General features: G+C 39.8%; 2 protein-coding genes and 1 long non-coding RNA gene across 3 annotated transcripts; all 3 read right to left on the bottom strand.

Annotated features, from left to right (window-relative positions):
• Positions 1-1637: 1637 nt before the first annotated feature.
• LOC136180448 (uncharacterized) lies at positions 1638-4471 on the bottom strand. Its single transcript, XR_010667098.1, has 3 exons — positions 4413-4471; positions 4241-4322; positions 1638-1979 (listed from the first exon to the last, which is right to left on the bottom strand). It is a non-coding gene; the product is annotated as an uncharacterized lncRNA (long non-coding RNA).
• Positions 4472-9635: 5164 nt separating this feature from the next.
• LOC136180446 (B-cell receptor CD22-like) lies at positions 9636-11497 on the bottom strand. Its single transcript, XM_065959960.1, has 2 exons — positions 10478-11497; positions 9636-10325 (listed from the first exon to the last, which is right to left on the bottom strand). The coding sequence occupies exons 1-2, from the start codon at positions 10749-10751 to the stop codon at positions 10021-10023; spliced, it is 579 nt and encodes a 192-aa protein (XP_065816032.1). The 5' UTR covers positions 10752-11497; the 3' UTR covers positions 9636-10020.
• An 8156-nt stretch (positions 11498-19653) lies between these two features.
• LOC136179249 (sialic acid-binding Ig-like lectin 6) lies at positions 19654-23840 on the bottom strand. The gene is made up of 6 exons (XM_065955072.1): positions 23834-23840; positions 23269-23538; positions 22332-22416; positions 22185-22245; positions 20622-20791; positions 19654-20465 (listed from the first exon to the last, which is right to left on the bottom strand). Exons 1-6 carry the CDS (start codon positions 23838-23840, stop codon positions 20399-20401), a joined length of 660 nt encoding a protein of 219 aa, XP_065811144.1. The 3' UTR covers positions 19654-20398.
• Positions 23841-24556: the final 716 nt, after the last annotated feature.

Here is a 24556-nt window from a genome sequence, read left to right as displayed (position 1 = left end):
TGGAGTCTAACTGAAAGGATTTTTATTTTTATTTGCACTTTTGTTTTTTCTGAGATCTCAGTATGTTTTGTTTTGGGCCTAAAATCTAACATTAAAGGAACTCTCTTTTCATAACCGAAAAACAAAGTTGAAACGGATAAAGACTGAAACCTTAAAAGGGGATTTAATTCATTTTGTTACAAAGGTGTGTTTTCCATCTTGTCTTTTCGATTTGTTTAATTTAAGATATATGGAAGAGGTATTTTTTTATTTAAAGTGTATACATGTTTCATATATGTGAACAGGAAAAGAACTGTGATCAAACCTCTTAAATACGTTTCTCTTTTATATCCATACATCGGTGTTGTGTGTGTTTGTGTGGACTGGAGGTCTTATTGCTCTTTATAGAGTCTGCTACGACCAATCTCCTTAAACAACCTAGTGAATCACAAGGTTTGAGTAACCTGAACAACTGAAACGCTAACATTCTGAAACTGTTCATTTAGAGATCATTTGATATTGATACTTAGAACATTTGATCTAGAGTCTTCTGAATTGAAAACCTATTTTAGGTTTAACCCCCCCTGGTTAGAGGATACAATAACAAACTTTTAAAGTAATTAAACTCAAGTAAAAATATTTTAAATCGTCACATTAAAGTCCTGATTAAATCTCACACACTGGTCCTTGAACTTGAATCTGTCAAAGAGACTATAGTAGTGTGTTTATTTGTAGGTGAGAGTTTCTTCTTTACACATAATATCTTCAAGAACATTTCTGCTGTTTCACTCACATTTCATATTGATAGAGACGTATCCAGACCTCTTCCTCCCCAGCTTGTTCTCAGATCCACAGTAATACTCTCCAGAGGCCGAGGGTTGAATGTAGTTGAAGACCAGCTGTGCTCCTTCATGAAGGTATTGAGGGGTCTGATTTCTCTTGTACCATTTAAAAGTAGCTGCTGGGTTAGCATCACTGCTACAGGTCAGAGTCACTGAACTGCCCTCCACTATCTCAGCAGAGGGACTCACTGACACAGAGGGAAGCTTTGGAGCATCTGGAGGAGAATCAGAGAGACCTTTGTCATCCACATCAGATGATGATGATGAACATATTACATTCTAACTTAGCTTTTGGTTTTGAAATTGAGGCTCATGACAGCTGAATAAAGGTTTTTTTTTTTTACATTGAAACAGATAAACAGGACACTCTATGAAAAATCTAAATAAATAACAAATACCACTGAGGTACATGCTGCTATGAGGCACCATTTAATAGTTTAAAGATTCCATCTGATGGTGTGAATCAGTGAAGACTGTAAATAAACTCACACACTGGAGGAGACGGGCACTTCTCATGTCCTGATAGAGCACAGGAGTAACTGTCTGTCTGAAGAAGCTGCTCTGGTGGATAATAAGATGAAGTGCTATGTTTGAGTTTCTGTCCGTTCCTGAACCAGATGTAGGAGGTTTGACTGGAAAGTCCACTGAGACACTGAAAGAGCAGAGCCTCATGTGGTCTGCTCACCTTCACCTGGAGATCTGAACATGTGAAGAAACGTCAACTGTTTTCACAAAACATGCACATATTAAAACATGTATTTATAATGTATTAGAAACAGTGAGCTCAGAAATATTGAGGTGAAAGATTACCTGTGACTGACAGAGTGACCCCAGGGTGACCATGATAACTGTCTTTGTTTATTATGAATCCAAACCTGTACACAGTCGAGTCTGTCTCTCTCAGGTTTGTGATTCTCAGAGTGCATTTGTTCTCATCACAGATATTCTTCACACGACCTGAATACTCTGAGTCTGTTTCTACATCTTTGTAATGAAAACCATCTTTTCTCAACCAGAATGTTTTCTGAAGTGAGTTAACTTCTCCTTTTGTCCTCTCTGGGTATGTGAAGGTGCAGTTCATCTCCACAGTTGATCCTTTATAAGCACAGATCTGAAGAGAAGAGTAAGTCACTCTCCAGCTGTCCTGACCCTGAACCACTGTAACACAGAGCACATCAGGAAACAACCATCAACATCCATAACCTTAAAAAGAAAAATGAAAAGTCTCTACATATAAAAAAAAACGTTTGTATCCAAACAGGAAGTAAAGCACCCTTAACATAAAACAGTATAATATCTACAATAAAAGCATAACATATTTAAAATGTAAAATAATGGAACTTCAAACATGTGATTAAAGATATGATTAATCATAAATGTGTAATTGTTTGAAAGCCCTAGTGCAGGGGTCTCCAACAGGTAGCTCGGAGCAGGCAGGTTTAAAGTAGCTCACCTATAGGTTGACCGACTGTGTTAAAAGAATAAAGATAAAAATAAATCAGTGAATGTACCTCTTCCCACTATTCATACATTTGGCCCATTAAAACAAGTGTAAAGAAGTAATGTTTTCTTGGACATTGATGTGAATTCTCAGCAACATAGCTTACAATAAGAAGTGTAAAATATTCATGTTTTTTTCTTGGACCTTGATGTGAATTTAAGATTCTTGATGAGCATTGGCTTTTTGCAATTTCACACGTGTACAAACAGTAGCTTCATTCAGCTGATGTAAATGAATGCAAGAGATTTGATTGGCCACTTTCATTTTTTCAAAGAAGCTCTCAGATGAAGAAAGGTTGGAGACCCCTGCTCTAGTGTAAAAATAGACTGTATGTTAAAATTGACGGTGCAACGGCTGCAGTCAAAGCCGAAAGATTTAGAGCGCCCCCTGCTGACTGGCTGCAGTATAGGTCAAACTCCAACCTCCTCCATGATAACAGAAAGGCCATGGGGGTCAACAATGAAATCTAAATGCATGCATCTGTTCTTCTGTTGACTGAACACACCTGAGGGATTTTTATGTTTCTCTGGACGTTAAATGTTTTCGTTAGAGGAAGTAGCGTGACGTCTTCCAGTGGATCCCTACTACGCAGACTCTGGTTGCAAATATGCAATATGTAAGCGCCCATCATGAGGATAATTTGGCTTCATCTTGTTCAACAGAAGGAGCCTGAGGGATGTTGTCCATTTGTATATACAGTTAAAGGAAGAGTAGAAGATGTTCACTTGTTTCTACAGTTAATCTGCAAGTCGTTGAGACCAGACATCATCCAGTCTGAAGGTGTAGAGAACGTTAAATGTGTTATTTAGACCTGTGAACTTTACGGTTGTAAGAGGAAGTATTGATTATCAGAGAGAAGAACATCACTTTAGAGATGTTATATTTAGAGGGTAATCCCTCTCCTTCACCATTGTAGGATGAAAAGACAGTTTTATGTATTTTTGATGTGGCTGGGTCAATAATGCTCGTTTAGGAAGTGAAGGGCAAGAAATTCTTCATCATCCAAACATCGGTGAGTGCTAACAAGCTAACATAAGTTAAGGTTAGCTGACGATAGTATCTGGGTCTCTGTCAGTCAGTGTTCTGGGACAGTAATGTTCGTTAAAGGCAGGAATATTTAGATCAAGTTAACACAATCTTTAATGTCATGATGAGGAGAAGTCTGTTCTTTTGTTCCCTCACAGGGACAGCAGAGCGTCTAACAGCATTAATCCACAATCTCCTCCTCTCTGGGTTTTCTTTCAAACATTCTGTAGAAGAACAACCCGGGCTCGTCTCCTCGTCGGTTAGTGCATCACATTCAACAACAACTGTCTCTCATTTGAAACATGGAAAAATTAAACTGATAAAAAAACACTGAGACCAATAACTTCTCAGTAGCGTTCAGCTACAGAGTCTTTATCGCCCGCCAGGTGGGCGGTTCCATAAGCGTGTGATGTCATGTGAAAACTATGAATTGATTATTAAAGACTTTTTGCCATACTTGGATGGTCTGTGGTAAGTTTGCTGTTGAAGTAAGTGTGAAGACTTTAAAAAAAGCAGAACTATGAGGTGTGAGAAACAGAGCAGACACTCATACTTAAAGATACGATCTTAAAAGCTGTCAACGCATCATGGAAACAAGTTTCCATCCAAAAAATGTTAAAAAGGATAAAAAATACATGTCGATAGAAACTGTATGAAAGATTCTGCAAACAAACTGCTTAAGAAATAATATGAAAAAGGCGATCCAACTAAAGATCTTCCTGTTAGACATTAAAACAGATACACAATGATATACATTAAAACTGTGTTTATAGTGTTTCTGAGAAGATTTCCTGTAACATCAAGCACACTTTTCAGTCTGCATTAATCAGTCCCACATCTCCTCAGATTTCCCTCTTTAGATTAAATGAATGTAACTGTAGATATGAAGTACCTGACACAGAGAGGAGGAGGACGATAAATCCACTCACTGCTGCAGTTAAAGTCATCGCTGCTCCTCTCATCTCTCTGTGTGACTTTAGGGACAATAAAACATGTTAGCAGATTAATAAGAACACAGCAGGACTCAAACAGTACCAGACATGTTGATAAATTATTCTACTTACAGTGAAGAAGGATATCGTCTGAGAGAAGACTGTCCTCCTCTGCAGTGAGTGAACAGAAGACAGATATCAGGGTGTTTTTAACGCCTACATTTCCTTCCTCTTTAGATGATTAACATATATGATCAGTCAAACAGGAAGAACTCACGTCACAAATAAGTCCTATTGGTACCAAACTTGTTTTAGGGCAAACTTATTTTTTTTACAGGACATAAAAACTGAACAAGGGGTTATCTTCAAAATGTGAGACCCTTGGGTGCAGGAGCATCAACACTGGGGTAGCCCGACTGGTGCACTGACTGACGCAGGGGTGGCCTTCAAAAACACACACAAATAAATAATAGTACATGATTTACCTTTAAAAATAACCTATTGAAATTCACCTGTTATATCTCAGTTATAAAACAAAATAATGGAAACATAAATACATTTTTAGCTTCATTCTTTATTGACACAAAAATAAGATGTATGCTAAAAGTCCAAATTTAAAGTACTTACAGTCAAACTTGCAAGATTACATGAATTAGCAATGTGTTGGTCCTGTACATGCTAGTTACTTCATTGCAAGTATGACAGTGTGCATTACCGTCCTATGCACCGGTCTTGTGAAATAGATATGCAAAGTATTTATTATTATTATTTTAACTATTTATCAAACAATTAAAAATGATTCATTGATTCAGGAGCCTTAAAAAAGAGAAGAGTCAGTTTTATCATTAGTCTCAGCTCTGACAGGGTGAATAGCCAATCACAGTTCAGGATAATTTTTTTTTTTTGGGGGGGGGTACTCATGAGCTGGTCAAGTGGATTAATCATAGAAAGATAAAATAGATTTCATAGGAATATTTTGCAGCAGAACAGAGTTCAAAGAGAAGCATGCTGAGAACAAAGTTTTTTTTATTTTATTTATATATTTATTTTTGAATCCCACTAATCTTTGTACAGTCCTGTACAGTTCATCTGTGCACTGAGGCAGGATGTTTAATAGTCTGCAGCTGAGTTGAACCAAGGGCTAGAGTTCAGGGAGCAGAAAAGTTCAGGTGGGCGGCAGGGCAGAGGGAGAGCAGGAACCTGAAGGGCATGAGCGCAAATAGTTCAGGAGGGAGGACGGGAGGCCGACCAAACGGTGAGAGCAGTTTGGGAAGGCGGCGGCGAGGAGATTTCTGTTTTGCCGTCAACGTAAAAACATGGGCAGGTATAGGCCAGGCCACTGACAGGCCCAAAAGAGTGGGCAGGGCCTACAACAGGGATGCAGTTGTTGGCAGGGCCTCCCACTGGGACACAGCAATGGACAGACATGCCAATGGGGAACCAGGCCTCAACAGGAAAGTTAAGAGGGCTGGAGCTGAAGATGCTCTGGCAGGACAGGAGCACAGGCTGAGGCTCTGGGACACAGGTTGGCTGAGGTTCTGGGACACAGGTTGGCTGAGGTTCTGGGGCACAGGTTGGCTGAGGTTCTGGGACACAGGTTGGCTGAGGTTCTGGGGCACAGGTTGGCTGAGGTTCTGGGGCACAGGTTGGCTGAGGTTCTGGGACACAGGTTGGCTGAGGTTCTGGGGCACAGGTTGGCTGAGGTTCTGGAACACAGTTTGGCTGAGGTTCTGGGGCACTGGGTGGTCTCAGGCTCTTGAGAGCATGGAGGCTGGGTCATTTGGAAGCACGGGGGCAGAGTTACTGGGAAGCACAGGTACTGGGTCACTGGGAACCCTGTTAGCTGAGGCTCTTGGAAGTGGGAAGGATGAGGCTCGCACACCAGTTGCTGAGTCTGAGGCTTTGAATGGCAAACCAGCTGCTGGGACTGTGGAGACTCAGGGAAGCTGGGTAACGAAGACTCGGGGGCGTTGCTCGATGGATTATACATATTATATCATAAATCAAATGATAAATTAAAATGTTTATTTATCCCGTTTAGGGAGCACTGAATGATGAAGCCTGAAAGTGAGAATAAAAGCCTCTCCACTAGAGGGCAGTGAAACATCAGAGAGTCAGAGTCAGGACATTTACATTTTGTCATTCATCTCTGATTGTTTGGAAAAATGAAATTTACATTTGATCCCTTTTTACATTGTTTGCAGAAGTATTTCATTGAAATTTGGTTCAGGAAGTGTAAACATTTTCCATTACTCATTTACATCTGTGACACATTACAAGAGAACCATTTAAGTAAAACTTGTAAGTGAATAAAAGCAAGGATATAAGCAACAGGTGAACTAACTACAGACATTTAGATGAATGCCAAACGTGTGGTGACAGTACAACCTTTGTGCTCGGTGTGTTTCTGCTCTCTTACCGACACCACACACAGGCTACAGGTGCATTTAAATCTGACCACCTGGAATGGGCATGGTAGCTGTAGCAAACCCAGCTACAGCAATTGATGAATCCTTTATCTGTTGGTTTATGTTACTTTACTTTTTTGCTTCATGCTGTGCAATAACTCACAAACAAACCGTAAGAGCTGTACATAAAACACAACAGAGAGACAAACTTTATAAACATGCAAATAACCATTAAACCCAAAACAGAGAAAAGGACCATAAATATTTATAATATTAACACATAACAAGAGATAAGGTATAAAAATAGATAGTCAGGTTAATTTAGAACATTTTTACCAAGTCAAACAACAAAGTTAAAGAACCATATTAATAACATTTACTAACTACACCAAAGAATATATATAAATCACGTATTGATAACTATAGGCCTTAAATACACATAAAATGAGCAATTAAATTTAGCAAAAAAATCAACATAATAACTACATTTAACAGGACTAAATTAACCAAGGTCTAAGGGCGAGCGAATGAGATAGCATGGCTAAGCTAAAGGCTAGCACGCTTAAATAAATCATTGAAAACATCATAAAGATTACAAAGGTTGTACCTTGTACACCTTCCAGCTGGTTGCTAAAATGTGAGGGCGTGGATAACAGTGGGTTTTTTAAAATCAATTAACACACTGACTGTCTACCTACCTGAGTCTTTTAATATCCGGTTTAAAGCAGGTAAGAAGCAAATCAGCCTTCAAAATAAAAGCTTCCCCCACAAAACAATAAGAAACAGATGAATACAAAATAAGAATCTTCACAACAACAATTAACAATAAAGGTAAATACTTTTTAACTAGTAATACTTGTTTGATTTGTTTAAACCTGAGTCTTGTTAATGTAAAACTCATATTATTAATCCTGTAAAATAATTCATAATCACTTTACAGGTGGACCACAGTAAGTCATTCACAAAGCTTAATACTAACATCATTTATCTGTTTGAAGTCATTTATTAAATGCAGGTCTAGCTGCGTTCTTGAAGGAGTCTGTCCCGAGGATTCATTCTCAAAGTGGTTTCCTGTAAGGATTTCATTGGATGAGAGTAAACTAGAGGTTTCTTCGTCCATGTTTGTTGACTGTACTGTACAATGCAGCTGGATCTGCAGCTTGCTGACCACTGGTGCTGAGAAGAAGAAAGACATGAGATTATATGATAACAGGCCAACAGTGATCACGGTAAATGATGAAAACACAATAAACAGAATGATGAAAACAATAGTTTTGTGGTTAAAGATCATGTTATGTGAGGAGTTGTTTTACCTCTGGGCTGCACCGCCGCTGTTAAAGTTAACCACAGAGTACTCAACCATCTCCTCTTGTTCTCCTTCTTCTTCTTCCTTCTTCTTCTTCTTGTGTGTTTGGGGTTTAACTGGTTGGATGTTGGAGTAGAGAGGATCAGCCTGGTTCCTGGAAAAGTCGACAGTGGCATATTGAAGCTCATCCTGCTCCTCTGCTGGTTGTATCTGTGAACACCGGACAACAAAGAGTATTCAATTATTTACAGACAGACTTTTGAAAGACAGGATTCAAGGCTTGAGTTATTTACAGAGACAGAAGTTGTAATTTTACTGAAAGCAAAAGAGGGAACTTGAGACTTGAATCAGAAACCAATCCTGTTTTTGGTGTTTCATTAAAAGCAGTTCATAATGTTATGGTTTGCCTTGTTGAATGCTGATGATCCTTGGGTGTCTTTATCATGGCCAGGAAAGCAACGCAACCTAAAAGGTCTCACTTTCCTTTTTTGGGGAGCTCTCAGAAAATCATCATTTTTTTGGAAAAACCCAACATGTGAAGCACCAGGATGGATAGAGCAAAAGCTGAAGCACTTACAGCAAACAAATAGGACAAACATTGCTGAAGGCAAACAAATCAAACACTATGTCAAGAGTTCAACCGTCCCTGATTCATAAATTCAGAGACTTCCTCACCTGTTCACTGTTCTCTGGTCTGTCTCCGGGCTCAGACGGTTGCTTGCAGGCCCTCTTCTTTCTGGTGAGGTGCATTCAAATAGAAAAGTAAACCATATTGTTGTTTGTGAGGGTACAATGCATTAATCATGAACAAGTATTTGCTGAAAAAGAACTGCTCACATGATCCATATGACGACAAAGATGAGTATGATAATGAGGAAAATAGCAGGAACTGTCACAGCAGTCGTCAGTTTCCATCCTCCTGCTGAAACAGACAGAGACAGAAAGTTAACCTTACAAGTAAAAACACGTCATGAACACATTCTTACAACTTACTGTATTTTCTTTTGGTGAAATTGAAAAAGAAATAAGACCCAAACGAAGGACAAACACCCTGTTACTGTTTAAAACAGACTACGATACTCACTTTTGACATTTATTAAAAACAAAGTGACAAAGACTTAAAAATGTAACGTTTAGTTCAGCATCTCAAAACTACTCAACCAGGCATGCAACAGGAGGGAACTTCATTTTACCTAAAGCAAGAACCAACTCAATTAAACAAACAGTAAATGTTTCGAGCAATGCAGGAATGGAACTCACTTCAAAGATACATGAACTAAGAAAACAAGAAAACTAAATTCAAATGTTTATTAAAGCAGTATCTTTTGACCAAGTAAATTCATCTATTGTCATCCAACAAGCTATACATTTTATTTGATTTATGTTCCTCCTGTAACTCTTTGATTGTTCTATTTGCTTATTGTTTATGTGTGTGTATGTTTAGGCAGATGCATTTTGCAGGTACATGTATATATATTCTTTAACTCATCAGTAGATTGTGTACAGAGGAACTGAACGGGTTCAAATGTCACTGCCATGGATTGAACAATCGTATGATCATAATTTCCTAGAAGCTGTCCTCGCCCTGTCATTGTGTTCATGTTTTGTCTTGCTGTTAGTCTTGTAATGTTATGTGTTAGGATGAAAGCTGTGTATTGAATGTTGTTTATGTTAATGAGTGTTATGTTGGTTTTAAGTTGTAAGATGACACAGTCACACTGTAATGGGTGTTGTGGACCTCAGGAAGAAAAGCTGCAGCATTGCTGTAATCCAGGTCCGCCTTCCCCTCGTGCCTCAGTGTTGCAGAGGTACTGTCAGCCTAACCTTAACCTGATATCCTAAGAAACTAAACTGAACTAAACTGAACCCCTCTCGGAGTCTCTGGAAGGCGTCCTGGGAAGAATTCAATCGAGGAAGTCTTTAGTTATACCAAGAGACTGACTAATGGAGAACCTTTACGGAGGTCTATTGGGTGGCCTTCCCGACTGAATCAGAGTGTTGTTATTCCTTTAGACCGCTGTTCCTGTCATAGAGTCATATGACCTGTGAAACAGTGTGGGTGAAGCTTACCTTCCAAAACAGTCAGATGTACAGTGGAGTTATGACGTCCTCTGGTATTTTGGGCGATACAAATATAATGCCCACTGTGTTCAGGACTTGTGTTGTTTATGTTAAAGATCTGTCCTGAAGCTGTTGGTGAGTCTTCATCCTCCTTGAACCAGGTGTAATTAGCTGCTGGGTTAGCATCACTGCTACAGGTCAGAGTCACTGAACTGCCCTCCACTATCTCAGCAGAGGGACTCACTGACACAGAGGGAAGCTTTGGAGGATCTGATGATACATAAAAAATAAAAAAATAAAAAGATTGATATAAAAAATGAGAACAAAAAATGTCAGAATTATAGTAATACTTGTCGTGAGTGTAAAAACGCTCCCAGATAAATCATCTTTTTGTTGCTTTTAATAGTTGTTGATTCACTCACATTTCACATCAATAGAGATCCATTTATAGGTCGGCTTTCCCAGATCGTTCTCAGCTTTACAAAAATACTCTCCAGAGTCAGAGGACTTGATGGAGCTGAAGACGAGCTGAGCTTCTCTACTGAGAGGTTGATTGTTATTCTCCTTGTACCAGGTATAATTAGCTGCTGGGTTAGCATCACTGCTACAGGTCAGAGTCACAGTACTGTTCTCCACTATCTCAGCAGAGGGACTCACTGACACAGAGGGAAGCTTTGGAGCATCTGAGGAAGACATCAGGAGACATTACTCAAAGATAAGAACATTTGATCATAGATACATGTTCATTTTTATCTAGATGTCTTTATGTTCCTTTTTGATTCATCTTTCTGTCACAGTGACTGTAAAGTGCTGACCATGGAGCCTGATTTTACTTCTTTTTTATTTTGTCTTGACATCAATTCTGTGCAGTCTATGTAACAAACTGTTAAACAAAGGCCATGCAATTCCACTTTATCTTGAGGAGTCTCTTTCTTAAACATTGAATATGTGTTAATCGTTTTAGCTTTTGCTTCATCACTGATATCTTCACGAGACTGAAGCTTAATCTTTGGTTGCTTTTGTACTCAGATTCTGTTTTAACTCTGTTGTGATCATTTGAAAATTGTTACCGAGCAGTTTAATATTACTCATTTGTAAACAGAGTTAAAGGAGCAGTATGTAACTCTGACCCCTAGTGTTTAAAATGGGTACTGCAGTCCAAATTCTAAACATTGTAGAGAGCTGTCTCTCCCCCCCTCCTCTCTAGAGTCCATGCTCACTCAGGTCACCATGTGGTGGACTCTGAAGCTTCAGTGTTTATCCAGCTCTGCATGGGTCTGTAAACCTTTCTGTGTTCTAACCTCTCTCCATTTTTCAAAAGCATCTCCAATATTGATCCTAGTTTGAGCACGTTTCTGCTCGTGGAGCTTATTAGAAACATGCAGAGGCTTTTTAGGTCGGGTACAATCACTTCTATCTGAACCACTTCTCTTGCCCGCTTCCATCGCTGCAACACCTGTTGGTTTGCCGTTCCACACCACTTCAACATCGCTTGTTTCCTCAATGTCTGATGATATACTAAGGTCAGTTTAAAATTTAATTCAGGAAATATTTTACACATTGGACTTTTAAATCTATAACATTCCAGCAGGGTTTTAAGGGAACTTAAAGTGTAAGTGTGCTGTGGCGTTAGTCTTTAAGTGTGTTTTGTGATTTAGTCAAGTTTACTCACACACTGAAGGAGAGGGGAATCGATCATGTCCGTTTAAGGCACAGGAGATTTCATCCTCAAGATAAAACGAGCCTTTATAGGTAGAAGTCACAGCTCCGGTTATTTTCTGTTTGTTCCTGAACCAGACGTATGAGAGACGACCGACTTCACTGCAGCTGCTGTGACACGTCATCTCCACCTCAATGGAATGCTGACCGGCTCTTATCCTTTTAACCTGAACCTGTAACGCTGGATATGGAGGAAAAAAAGTGAATTGTCTCTGTTCTAAAAAGAGAGAGATTAGATTTAGATGCACATCATTTCAACTTCCACAATATCTAGAAGTCAAAGCAAGAAAACTAAGAGTCTGTGACCACACAGCCTTTATTCTGACAGAAGAGCTCCAACAGAGAACTTGGATTAAAATGCCTTTTTTTGGTCTGACTCAGTCAGCACACACAAATTAGGCGTCTTTTCTATTATGATCATTTCTGTCTGACATACTTTACAGCTTGGTGTAAAACCGAGCCTAAACAAGCTTCCCCTCTTCAGATTGTCTTCAGGTAACGTTTGTTAAGAATTGGGGCTCTTCAAATAAAAATTGTTTTCCCAAGAAAAGTAAAGGACAAAAGCTTCTACCTGAAGAGTTCAAAGATTTAAAACTAAAAAACTCAGAGAAGCTGCTAAAAAGTTGGATTGCTCTAAATCGTTGGTTCTCAACTGGTCTCACCTCAGGACCGACTATCAACTATGAGGAAGTGTAAACCAAATGATCTGATATTTGTCAACCAATGAGATGTATTTAAATGTTGTGCAGTTTGGACCTCAGATGGTACAAAACATGTTTAAAGCACTCATAGACTTTTTGGCACACTTTATGTTTCCAAACACAAATTCACAACCCACTGAAAACGGCTCTGCGACCCACTTTGTGGTCCCGACCCACCAGTTGAGAACCACTGCTCTAAAGTAAAAGACGCTGAGTGGTGACATTCATCACAAAGGCTCTCTTATCATTAACACACAAGCATGACCTGTTTGTTCATATAAAACAGTGAGTACAAACTGATAGTGATGAGTTCAGGTTCTGTGTTTGTGTGTCTCCATGGCTCTGCGTTCATTAGTACCTGTGACAGTCAGAGTTGTTCCAGGTAAACTGCTCCTCCATTCAAAGCTTCTTGTTGTAAAGCTGAAACGATGCTGGGCTGAATCGCTCTCTCTCAGGTCAGAGATTCTCAGAGTGGAGTGTCCTCTCTCTCTTTCAGAGACCTGAACACGATTTGACTGATACCAATGCTGACTATGTTCAGGACTGAACCAGAACTTTGAAGTGACCGCTTCATGACCGTTGTAAGTACAATAAATGTCCACTGATGAGCCTTTGGGTGCACAGATGGTTCTGACATCGTACTTCACTCTGTTACAGGTTTCACCACGAACACCTGGAAAATTAAACAAATCATTTAAAACAGAGTAAAAACTCACAAGAGAAAAAAAACAAGTAGTTACACGTCTCCACCACCAGATGTTGTTTTGTTCGAAGCAGATTGTGAAGTTAACTCACACACTGGAGGAGAGGGGAAATCCTGGTGTTCCTGTAAAGCACAGGAATAGCTGTCTGCATTATTAAAGTAGGCTGAGTAAGTCGAGGGTGTTTTTCTTGGGATTTTCTCTCCATTCTTGAACCAAATGTAGGAGGAATGTGGAGGGAGAGTACAACTGCTGACACACGTCAGATATTCCCAAGAAGAAGAAGAATATCTATATGTGCCCACATGAAGATCTGGATGTGTGGAGAGAGAACAGAGAGGAAATTTCACACTGTCTATATTTATATGCACAAATATAAAAGAAGACATTGATATTGTTGTTTTATTGTTTTTAAAATAATCAACAAATGAATGAAAACATTACCTGTGAGGGACAAAGTGACTCCGGGATCACCAGTATAACTTCCACCTTGATGGTTTGTTATGAACCTGAACTTGTAAACAGCTGAGTCACTATTTCCCACATTTGTGATTGTCAGAGTGCAGTCCTTCGATTTAGAGCTGTAGGTCACACGACCTGTGTACTGTGAGTCTGTTTGCAGATCTACAGGTTCTCCATCCTGGACTTTAGTAAACCAGAAGGACTTCTGAACTGCAGTAGTAGATGGGTAGCTGTAGGTGCACCTTAGTACGACTGTTGATCCTCTTAAGGCACAGACTTCAGTAGAGGAGTAAGTCACTCCCCAGCCAGCCTGACCCTGAATCACTGTAAAATAGAGCACATCAAGAACCACAGTTACAGTAAGAGCAGCATCATGAGTCAAACCTTCATTCATAGTGGAGGTGCTTCAACTAGTACGACTACACCTGATGTCAGAGTGAGACAAAGCTAGCAGCTATCCTAATAAAGTAGAAAAGGTCAAGTCTCTTTGTGCAGAAGTTACTATTTACAGTCTGCCTAACATGATTCTTCATTCTGCTGTGGTGGTCGTGAAAGGTGAACAAACCTACCCATAATTCTCTGAGATACTGGCTAATTTAGCTGGTTTAATTACAAATAAGACTGTTTCCTGTTTTTCTATAAGCTGCACAATAAACAAGTGAACCCAGACCCCCCTTTTCAAGTGATCCGGATATGATTGTTTGGTCTACACCAGGGTTTGATTGACAGCTTTCACACCAGCACAAACTTGCTACAGACTCAAGATATTTTTAACTGAACCAAACAGGCTAGATGTGAAAACACCCAAAGAGGCGCTTCACACATTTCATTAACATCCGTCTTTGTTGATCTGATGACAAGTGGATAGCCTTAATGCTCGGTGTGAACGCGCCCCAATGCCTCCTGAGGATGAGTTCTGACAGCTCGGACCACATACAGACATGGTGTGGCATGCATTTGTTCACATTGGATTGATAGTGTAAACACTCATGCGTCCACTGCAGCATTTAGGACCGCCCACTCAACTTAAAACCTGGGAGATCAACAGATTCTGTCCATGCAAAGTTTGAACGCCTGTACTAAGGTATTGTCCACTTGTTATAAGATCACCCAGGGATGACAATGCAAGGTGTGAACACAATCTTAGACTGTTCAAACATCATTTGTCAATAGTACTCAACCACCAACCAGACAGCAGAACGCTTCATATACCCAAATGGTCATGCATGTACAGACTCTGCATTAATATACAGATATCTGTTCTTAATAGAGGTTACTGCAAAAGGGAAAAGAGGCGGAGCAACAGTTGAAGACGTACACCTGATCTCTATTAAAGACGATAAAGACATGATATAGAGGGTGCAGCCAGGGGTCTCAGTGTCGAGAACATTTGTGTTTAAAACTGTTTTGTGTGACCAGGAGGTAAAATAAATAAATATTAGAAGGGTGGAGTACATGAGAACTAAACTGTCTGCTCTGCTGAGTTGTTTCCTGTCCGTGATGCGGCGACAGCAGAGTGTGAATGGAATCTGCTGAGAAATGAGGTGTGAGCAAAAACTGTGATGGGTAGATAATAAAGAGAGAGACAGCATTTTCAAACTTGTGGGATTAGATGTTTAGCAATTCAGTTATTAACAATATACTACTACTAATAATAATATATATAAGTATTGATATTAAAATATATTAAGGCTTATTTTAGGGTATTTTACGCCCCTATCCAGAGACAGGACAGTGGACAGAGTCAGAATCTGGAGGGAGAGAGAGCAGGAAAGGACATGCAGGAGAGGAACCACAGGCCACAGACACAAACCCACCCGCCCGCCCGCCCGGAGAACCACAGCCTCCACCAGGGCTGGCCCATGGCATAGGCAGTATAGGCAAATGCTAGGGGCGCCATCATCCATAGGGGGCGCCGCTGGCACCCATATGAATGCGGCAGAAAACTTGAAGATAAGAAAAAGAAATAGAAGGAAAAATGTGTTTAAATATCATTAAATATTATTTATCTAATATGATTTCCATGCTACCCTTTAATAATGATAGAAAAGAAGCCATGAAAACACAACTATCACATTTTTAAAAAGGCTCTATTTTCTTGTCTCCTGCTTGACGCGGCTCATCACAACAAAGCTGCTCGTTGTAGAGGACGAGGGCAGGTGACTTATTAGAATTGAGTGACACTGACCATACTTAATATCAATTAATTAACAATTAATATCACGTTTTTAAATGACCATAATGTAAACAACAACAAAGCCCTCAGGAGCCCAGGGACGAAAAAGAAGAAGAGGAGAAAAAATGTGAAAAAGACACAGAGGTAACGTGCTGCACGGATCAATTATCTGTTGTAGTTAAGCTAGCTTGTTATGGATGGATGATAGTAACGTCTGTGTTTCCTAGCTCCAGTTAACATCAGTTATTTCCACTTTATTAGGTTAAGATTATTCATGTTAAGAAAATAACCACTTTAAGAAATACACTTCTTCTTTTGTTCTAATGTTGTTTGGGACACAAAACCTACTTTTATATTTATTGACATCTTTGTGTACTTCGTTAACTTTCACCCTACTCGATTAAAAATGTTTATTTTCCTCCTCCTGTTGTCATTAATAGTTTTAAGCTCTTGCCTTTAGAGTATTGATGTCTAAGAGCATAAATGCATTTTGTGCATGAAGCCTCTCTCTGAATAGATCTGTGTGCATGCTGTAGGTCTGGTTAGGAAAATATTTTTGGCTCACATGAAAAACTATGCTGAGGTTTCTGTTCTGCTCTGAAGAGGAAATAATATTTTGTGTTCACACTATATTATAAAATGCCCATCGTTTCACAAATGCTCATCTTCTCTCTCCAGATGCAATCAAAATATTTAAATCCATTCCTGGGCCGTCTGTGTCCACTTCTGCTCCCTGCACTGTTTGATATTGTTTGTTCTAGTACACTAGTTATTTGTATTGATTTATAAAAAAATATTAGAGTTATTACCATTTTATTCATGTTTATTTAAAGTATTTTTTATTTTTAAATAAATAATTAATGTTAAATATAAAACTGTATGCCAGTTTTCTTTAAGTGGATGAATATAATATATTAGTGGTCAAACTGTCTACAATTTAAGGGGCAACCGCTGAAATCTTTCCTAGGGCACCAAAATGGTTAGGGCCTGCTCTGGCCTCCACACATGCACACCAACAACACCTTTCATTCTAATATCTACTGAAAAACATAAATCATCAACCAGAATGAATAACTATGGGGCACCACCCTCCACCAGGGACCAAAAACATGCTAACGGTCAGTTTGGAGGAATGCAGATCAATTATTTTAAAGAAAACATCTCAACACAACTCTTCCAGCTCAAATGGTGCATGATCCTTAAAGTTTATAATTTTAGGTTAAAGGAGTCTGCTGGACTTCCTATAAACAGTAACAGTCGTGACAGAAACTTCAATATTTTGTATTGAATTTAAAATGACATCTCCTCTGACTTTCTAAAGTCTGCTCTTTGCCTTGAAGTATAAATGTGGAAGTAAGTTACCTGGCACAGAGAGAAGGAAGACGACAAATCCACTCGCTGCTGCTGTTAAACTCATAGCTGCTCCTCTCATCACATCCATGAGACACACTGGTGTGAGGTCGTCACTTAACATTTCTTCTTCTTAAAATGAGGATGTGGTCTGTTAAGACACTTAAAAAAAATATATAGTTAACTTGTGTTAAACAGAAAAAAGACCACACTCGCCCTTCCTCTTTTTATGCAGAAGTCAGAATAAGAGCAAGCCCTGACAGCTAAAAATATTTTCAGGACCTGGTATTTCAATGATATGTACGTATAATGATTTTAAAATGTGTGCTGTTTACAAATGTTTCATCAAGTAGACTGTGCTGTGTTTTATAAGTAAAAATAGAACAGGTGTGTGATGTCTGATTTGGGGACAATACCTCTGTTGCTGCATTCAGGTGCTACTCGGTGATCCAAGTTTATGAGTTGGGAAGTCGTTCTTCCGACTTCAGTGTGTTCGTGTGATTTCAGTTCAGAAAGTCTGAATGTTGTGACAACAGCACAAAACAGCGTTGATGCTACAAAGAAGAAGATCAGAGAAATGCTAGTTAGTTTAGTTTAGTTTAGAATCAGGGACAGCGTAAAAAAAACAAAACAACAACATTAGTCTAAGAAGAGAAGAGATGCTTTGTATCAGATTTAGCTAGCTTATTTCCATCTGTTGTCCCTCGGCATTTACTGTTATGAGTTATATTTGAGCTGATATATATGATATATTTTGCCCCCCATGTCATAGAGATTCTGACGTGGAAGTCGGAAAGTCGGGCACCTAATTCTTTTCTGAGTTTCCGAGTTGTTGTTGCAACTTGAGCAGGCGTTGATGTGCATTTTACAACTCGAAAACGTGTTTTTCCGATGTGTCCGACAACACATGAATGCACCATGTGACCCTACATGACAGGTATTTTGACGTGTACAAAGTCGTCTTATCTTGAGGGTAGATTCCTGGTTATCAATGTGATTGTTTTGAAACATTGGACAGTTATGGGCCTGTGTAATCCTTGTCAGTAATAGAGTGATATATCAGTTTTAAAGTTACATTAATCAACTTACTCCTTATTGTGAAACAGAGCTTTTTAACCCACAACCAGACATTCAGCCTGCATGGAACAACCTGTTGGGACGAACTGGGAAGGAAACAAGTTTAAAAGATTGGACTTGATGTGAAGGCTACAGCTGAGGGAAGAACCAGACTTAAGGGTCTTCAATGTTCATGAGTTAAAAAGAGATCACAAAAGGAAACTAAAATAATAAGTTTTGTTTTTTTTAAAGATTTATTTTTGGGCTTTTTGTGCCTTTAATTGCAGAGATAGGACAGTGAGTTGGAAATCAGTTAGAGAGAGAGTGGGGTATGACATGCGGGAATGGAACCACAGGTGGGATTTGAACCTGGGCCGCCCGTTTGGAGGACCATGGCCTCCATGCATGGGGCATGCGCACCAACCACTGCGCCACCAGCGCCCCCATTAGTTTGTTTTAGTAAGACATACATCATCATACTAAGAAATTAAGGAGTTTTGTAAAGTGGGAAACATATGTTTACAATGCCAAACCTAAAATCAGAATAAAACACATAATGAAGTACAATAAGGCTTTGAGTCTTGTACTTATCTCTCCTGAATGAAATCCAGCAGTCTTATTTTCAGCTCTCTTGTTGTCTGTAGGTTAGTTTTATTTCTTGTTAGGTAGATTAGAGGGAGGTGCAGAGAGCGACGACCCGCTTTTATTAAAGTCTTCTTCCAACTTGGCCTCTTGTTTTAGATACTTTCTGATGAGAATGAGTCTACATGAGTGGAAACACAGTTTAAAGGAAACGCTTACTTAAAGATGAGATAAGAACTTAAAAATCTGCGCACTCAGCATGAAGATATCTCTCACAGGAAGAAGAAGGGTTTACCTCAGATGTTTGATGATAAAAGTGAAGGGTCTTTGTACTTCACAGTGAGACGAGTTTCCCTCCGATTAAAGTTCAAAAGTGCAGACGTATGTATCAGATGAAGGTCATGATTAACATCTTCCTCTCAGGGTTTTAAGAAAGACATAACATAAATAAATAGTCACATTTCTCAGAAGATTTCACTCACAAATCTCTGATCCACCTTTTATTATTTTATTTTATTGTATTTAACCAGGAGGAGCATCCTGGCCAATCAGGCAGCAGCAGAGTCAACAAAGTTTCAGACAAACAAAGAGCAGCCGTATACAAAAATAACACAAAAAGCTACAAGAATACATTCAAAGACTTTTATTCATCAGTCTAAGAGCGTCTCTGTCGATGGTATTCAGAGGAGCTGTTTGTCAACAGGCAAGGCAGGCAGCTGATTGGGCCCCCAGGCCAGTAGGGGGCCTCCAAGGGCTGACAAACTTTAAACCACAGCAGTGGCTCAAAATGTAAAAATTTTGCAACGACAGTAGGATACCTCCCTAAAGGGGGCCCTATCTGACAGCACTCCCTCTCCTTTGCAAACCAACCTTTGTCAGAACAGGAAAAATGTGAGTTAAAAAAAAGACAGGAAGCGTCGGGACATGATGATTGAAACGGGTTGGAGGGGCCCCCAATTAATTTTTTCCTAGGGCCCCAACAGACTCTAGATTCGCCACTGATGGTATTCTATAGAAAACAGAGGTCAATGTTTTTCCACGTTCCTGCTCTGACCTTCAACAGAACAAAAAGACGTTGTTTCTCTGAAACCAGAGGTCTGGTCTGCTTCTCTGTAGCCCTGTTCAGACTGCCGTTTCAAGCTGCGATATTTACGTCCCTGTGACGTTTTGTCTTCAACCTGAATGAGGCAGAGACATAATGGGGGGACCAAGTGAAACCCCTCTGAGCATGTGCTACATCATTATACAGGCGTACAGTCGATCATATTGTGTAATGTAAACAAGCAGACGCAAGACCCCGAGCAGATGTGACCACCCGAGCAGATCTGGTACCTAGCATTAGCATGCTAATGGCGCACATCCCTACATACCACCCAGTCTAAGTCATGAAATACTTCCCATGTGTGGTAGATTTGACAGATTGGAGGTAAAAAACGAGGCTGCTTTATGTTACATTTATCAGGCCGTTAAAATCATTACAAAGGTATAATCTTTAAGTAGCAGTTCATAAGACATGTGTTGTAAAATCAAAAGCGACCTGCATACATTCAAATATATGAAATCTAAAACAGAGTGTGAACACAGTGCCTGTCGAGGTCATCGGCTTTTGTTGACGGTGCTGTACAGAGCAGCTGGATCCTCTTCAGGTTCTTTACTTCTGGTTCTGAAGGGGAAAATTGATCAACATGAAGTTTAACTAAAAGAATTGAGTTACCAACACGTCCATTACAGGATTAAAGTACAAACACATCAGAGGAAGATAAGAGCGAAAACAGCTTTCATCTTATAGTGAGAGTTTAATGTTTTCTCAGCTGCTCACCTCATGGCGGTGCTGTTCCTGGTAAATTTGACGGCAGCGTACTCAGTGACGTCCTGCTGCTCCGTTCTTCTGGGGGGCCGAGCTGGTCTGGTATTGCTGTACAGAGGCTCCTGGGTTTTAGAGAAGTGTATGCTGGCATACTGAAGGTCTTCCTGCTCCTCTGGTTGTCCCTGATTAGGTGAACAAAATCACTTTGAGCTGCATATTTACCATGTGGAGGTTTTTCATTTAAAAAGTGAATTCTAGCAGAGGACCGCAACCAAGATAGGAAAGGCCACAGCAACAGCAGTTATGGTGATGATGTTATTAAAATACTTTGAGTGTTGGCACACAGTGTAGAAGGGGGGGATTTAACCATTTTTATTTTATGAACGCTAACAGTTAAACATAATTAGGGGCGTGGCTGAGTTGACTCCCAGGTGGGCGTGTTGTAGCCGTTTGTCAGGAGGCATAAGACCCGCCTCAGCTCCAGATTTTTGCTTGTTACTAGGTTCACTCAAAGACAGCATTTCCAATATGGCAACCACCATCAGTGAGCTTCAACATTTCACTTCAGAAACCAGTGGGTGACATCACTGAGACGACGTCCATGTTTTTATACAGGAGGAAAATTCAAAGACAGCCTCAGGAATTTGTTTCTATCGGACAAATATGAAATGTTCTTTCTCATCAGCAAATATAAAACATGCTTCATGATCAGTGTTGGCTGGTGCTTTGTACTCCAGGGTGGGCATAAGTTCTCTAAGATGAACCGCGATCTTAGTTCTTTAGCTTGATGCTAACACATGCCGGAAAATGCCAGTAAGCTAATTAGCATTGCGGTAATTTAACGATACGATTTATTTTACTCGTACTTACAGGCATATGTTTCATAAACTCTGTGGAGACAAACTTTAAAAACTGCTGACTCATGCTAGTCTGGTCTGCTGCTCTGATCCATCTTAATAAACATTCAATGCTCTGAACCAGTGACGCTGCATGACTCGCTCTTTAATTCTCAGTTCATGGGACATGTCCATCTGCTGCCCCCTTTTGGTGGTGTGTAATACGCTAATGAGCACATTTTTCCTGCGCTACCTGAGACTCCTATCTTTTGTCTTGAAGCGGAGTAAATATGTGCAAATTATAATGAGAGTCAATGGAGGCCCGGAGCGCTGGAGTCTAGCGCCCAAGTTAAGAGACACGTCTCCAATCAGTAACTTTGGACAGATTAAACATTTAACTCAATAACCACAAAACATTTCCTTTTAAAATTGTTCATGTATGTACGGCCTTTATTTAAAACAAATTCTTCTTCTGGGGAGTGATTGGCGGTGCCCTAGCGCTCTCTAATGACCAGCAGCTACTGTTCATGATGTCTGCAGAAACTAACGCAATGATTGTGTACTTGTAGGATGATCAGCTCTGAGCAGTCGGCTGAGTGAAATATTTGCTTGGTCAGATTATTGGACGGACCATATCGAGCACATTTACTCTTCTGGATGAACGACCTCTGAGTAACACAGCAGTCTGAATGAATCAGCGTTTATTTAGTACTAAGATATTAATCAGAACTATTCTCACCTGCTCCGTGTGTTCTTGTCTCTCTTCAGCCTCAGACGGTTCATTGGAAGCCCTCTTTTGTCTTGTGAGAAGAATTTAAAAGTATGATGAATTATGTTTTTTAGATATGACTGACTTTTAATGATTCAGTGAAACGAAGCAGCTCACCTGATCCACACGAGGACAGAGAGGAACACGATAACCAGGAGAACAACCGTGATTGTTCCAGCAACAGCCACTGATTTCCCTCCCCCTGGGAAATGGTGACCAAAAAAAGCATTCAGATATATTCATCATCAGTCTGTCCTAAGCAGAAACCTCCACTCTTGAAAAATGAAGCAGATGTTGAAGTGCAAAATCCTGCAGTTCTTCGAGTGTCCACTAGAGGCTGTCTGCAGGAGCACAGGAAGTCACATACACACCCATTCAAAGAAGACGGCCAAATTGTGAACATCGTCTTTTAAAAAAAACAAATATGTCTTTTTAGCTCATGTCTCAATCAGCACACACTGTACGGGGGGTGAAGGCATAGCTGACCTGATTGACAAGCAGGCGCCATATAAGGGTTTCTCAAGAGGTTTAAAGCCTCAGCTCCAGCTCTCAGCCTGTTATGTTGACTGAAATTTAGGGTGAGACAGCATTTCCAGCATGGAGACCGCCATCGATAGGACTCCAGCGCCCCCACAGGAACTGATTTATTACAGTTTTAGTCGTACTAACACAATTTATCGACTATCTCTAACAGCATGTGAACATACTGAATGTGTCCTGAACCTATCCAAGTAGTTTTGGTGGCTTGATCAAACCAAGTGCGTGATTAACAGGTTGAAACGGTCAGTTTAGGTAGGTTGAGTCTGAATGATGACAAATGTGACGTTAAGTCGGCAAGTTGGGTTTCTGAATTGTTGTTCCGACTTGAGCAGACGTTCATCTGTATTTTCCAATTGGAAGCTAATTCTTCCGATGTGTCCGACACCACATAAATGCAGAGTAGGAATGTGGAAAGTTCAGCGAAACATTTGAGTGGCTAAAAAATGGAAAAAGTGGGGATGTTGGGTTTTTAGGTAGGTAGATACACTTTTTAAATAATAGGTGTTTTACTCACATTTGACATTTATAGAGATGTGTTTGGATGTCCTTCTCCCCAGCGTGTTCTCAGCTTCACAGTAATACTCTCCAGAGGCCGAGGAGTTGACTGAACTGAGGACGAGCTGTGCTCCTGCATTTGAGGGATTAAGGTTTAGAGGTCCATTCTCCTTGTACCAGGTGTAATTAGCTGCTGGGTTAGCATCACTGCTGCAGTTCAGAGTCACTGAACTGCCCTCCACTATCTCAGCAGAGGGACTCACTGACACAGAGGGAAGCTTTGGAGCATCTGGAGGAGGATAAAAGTCTATTTTAAACATAGAATGAACATGTAAATCTTTCAGAGTTTATTTCAGTGGTCTAAAACTTAAAATATTAGAAATATAGCCTTTTTAAGTTTATTATTCCAGCTGTGAAGCATTAGTCCTCATGTCCTGTTAGAATCAATATCTTTTATTTGACATTCTCTCAGTCTAAAGCTGTAGAGATGTGAACTTCTCTATGAGTTAAAATCCTTTTGAAACAACATATCTTTGAAAGTGATAAATACTGATGATCCTCCTGCTACAGCCCTGATCTCTAACCATCCATGGTCTCAGCAGAGAGACTCACTGACACAGAGGGAAGCTTTCATGCTTCAAAAAGAGACGTAGTTTAATAACTGACCTTTAAATGAAAACAGCATTTAGTGAAAAGGTTTCTGAAGATTTGAAAGTCATTAACAGACAGGATAATCAAGGTGTGAGCAAACTATGAAACTACAGAGAAATCAGGTCAGTAAGGAAAGTCTCCAAATGTTGAATGTTGCTGTTTAAAGTGTTTCACTCACATTTCACATCAATAGAGATCCATTTATAGGTCGGCTTTCCCAGATCGTTCTCAGCTTTACATGAAAACTCTCCAGAGTCAGAGGACTTGATGGAGCTGAAGACGAGCTGAGCTTCTCTACTGAGAGGTTGATTGTTATTCTTCTTGTACCAAGTGTATTCAGATGCTGGGTTAGCATCACAGCTACAGGTCACAGTCACTCTACTGTTCTCTCTGATTTCACCAGCAGGACTCACAGTCACTGAACAATCTGTTGGAGCATCTTGAGGAGAGAAGAATAAAAATATAACTGAAGTGTCATTAGATCTGTGTTTGTATTTCAGTGTCCGCCCAGCTTTAGTAAACTGAAGGCCTTCTCTAAAGCCGGCGTTTGTTTTGTCTTTTCTGGTTCATTATAGGAACACGTGAAGCGTAAATGTAATAAAGAGCTACTTCTTGGAAATCATTAACATAATGTAACCCAGGTTATTTCTGTAGTT

The sequence above is a fragment of the Labrus bergylta genome, chromosome 1 (genome assembly GCF_963930695.1).
Source record: "Labrus bergylta chromosome 1, fLabBer1.1, whole genome shotgun sequence".
NCBI lineage: Eukaryota > Metazoa > Chordata > Actinopteri > Labriformes > Labridae > Labrus > Labrus bergylta.
This window is presented reverse-complemented; position numbering and strand designations above follow the sequence as displayed.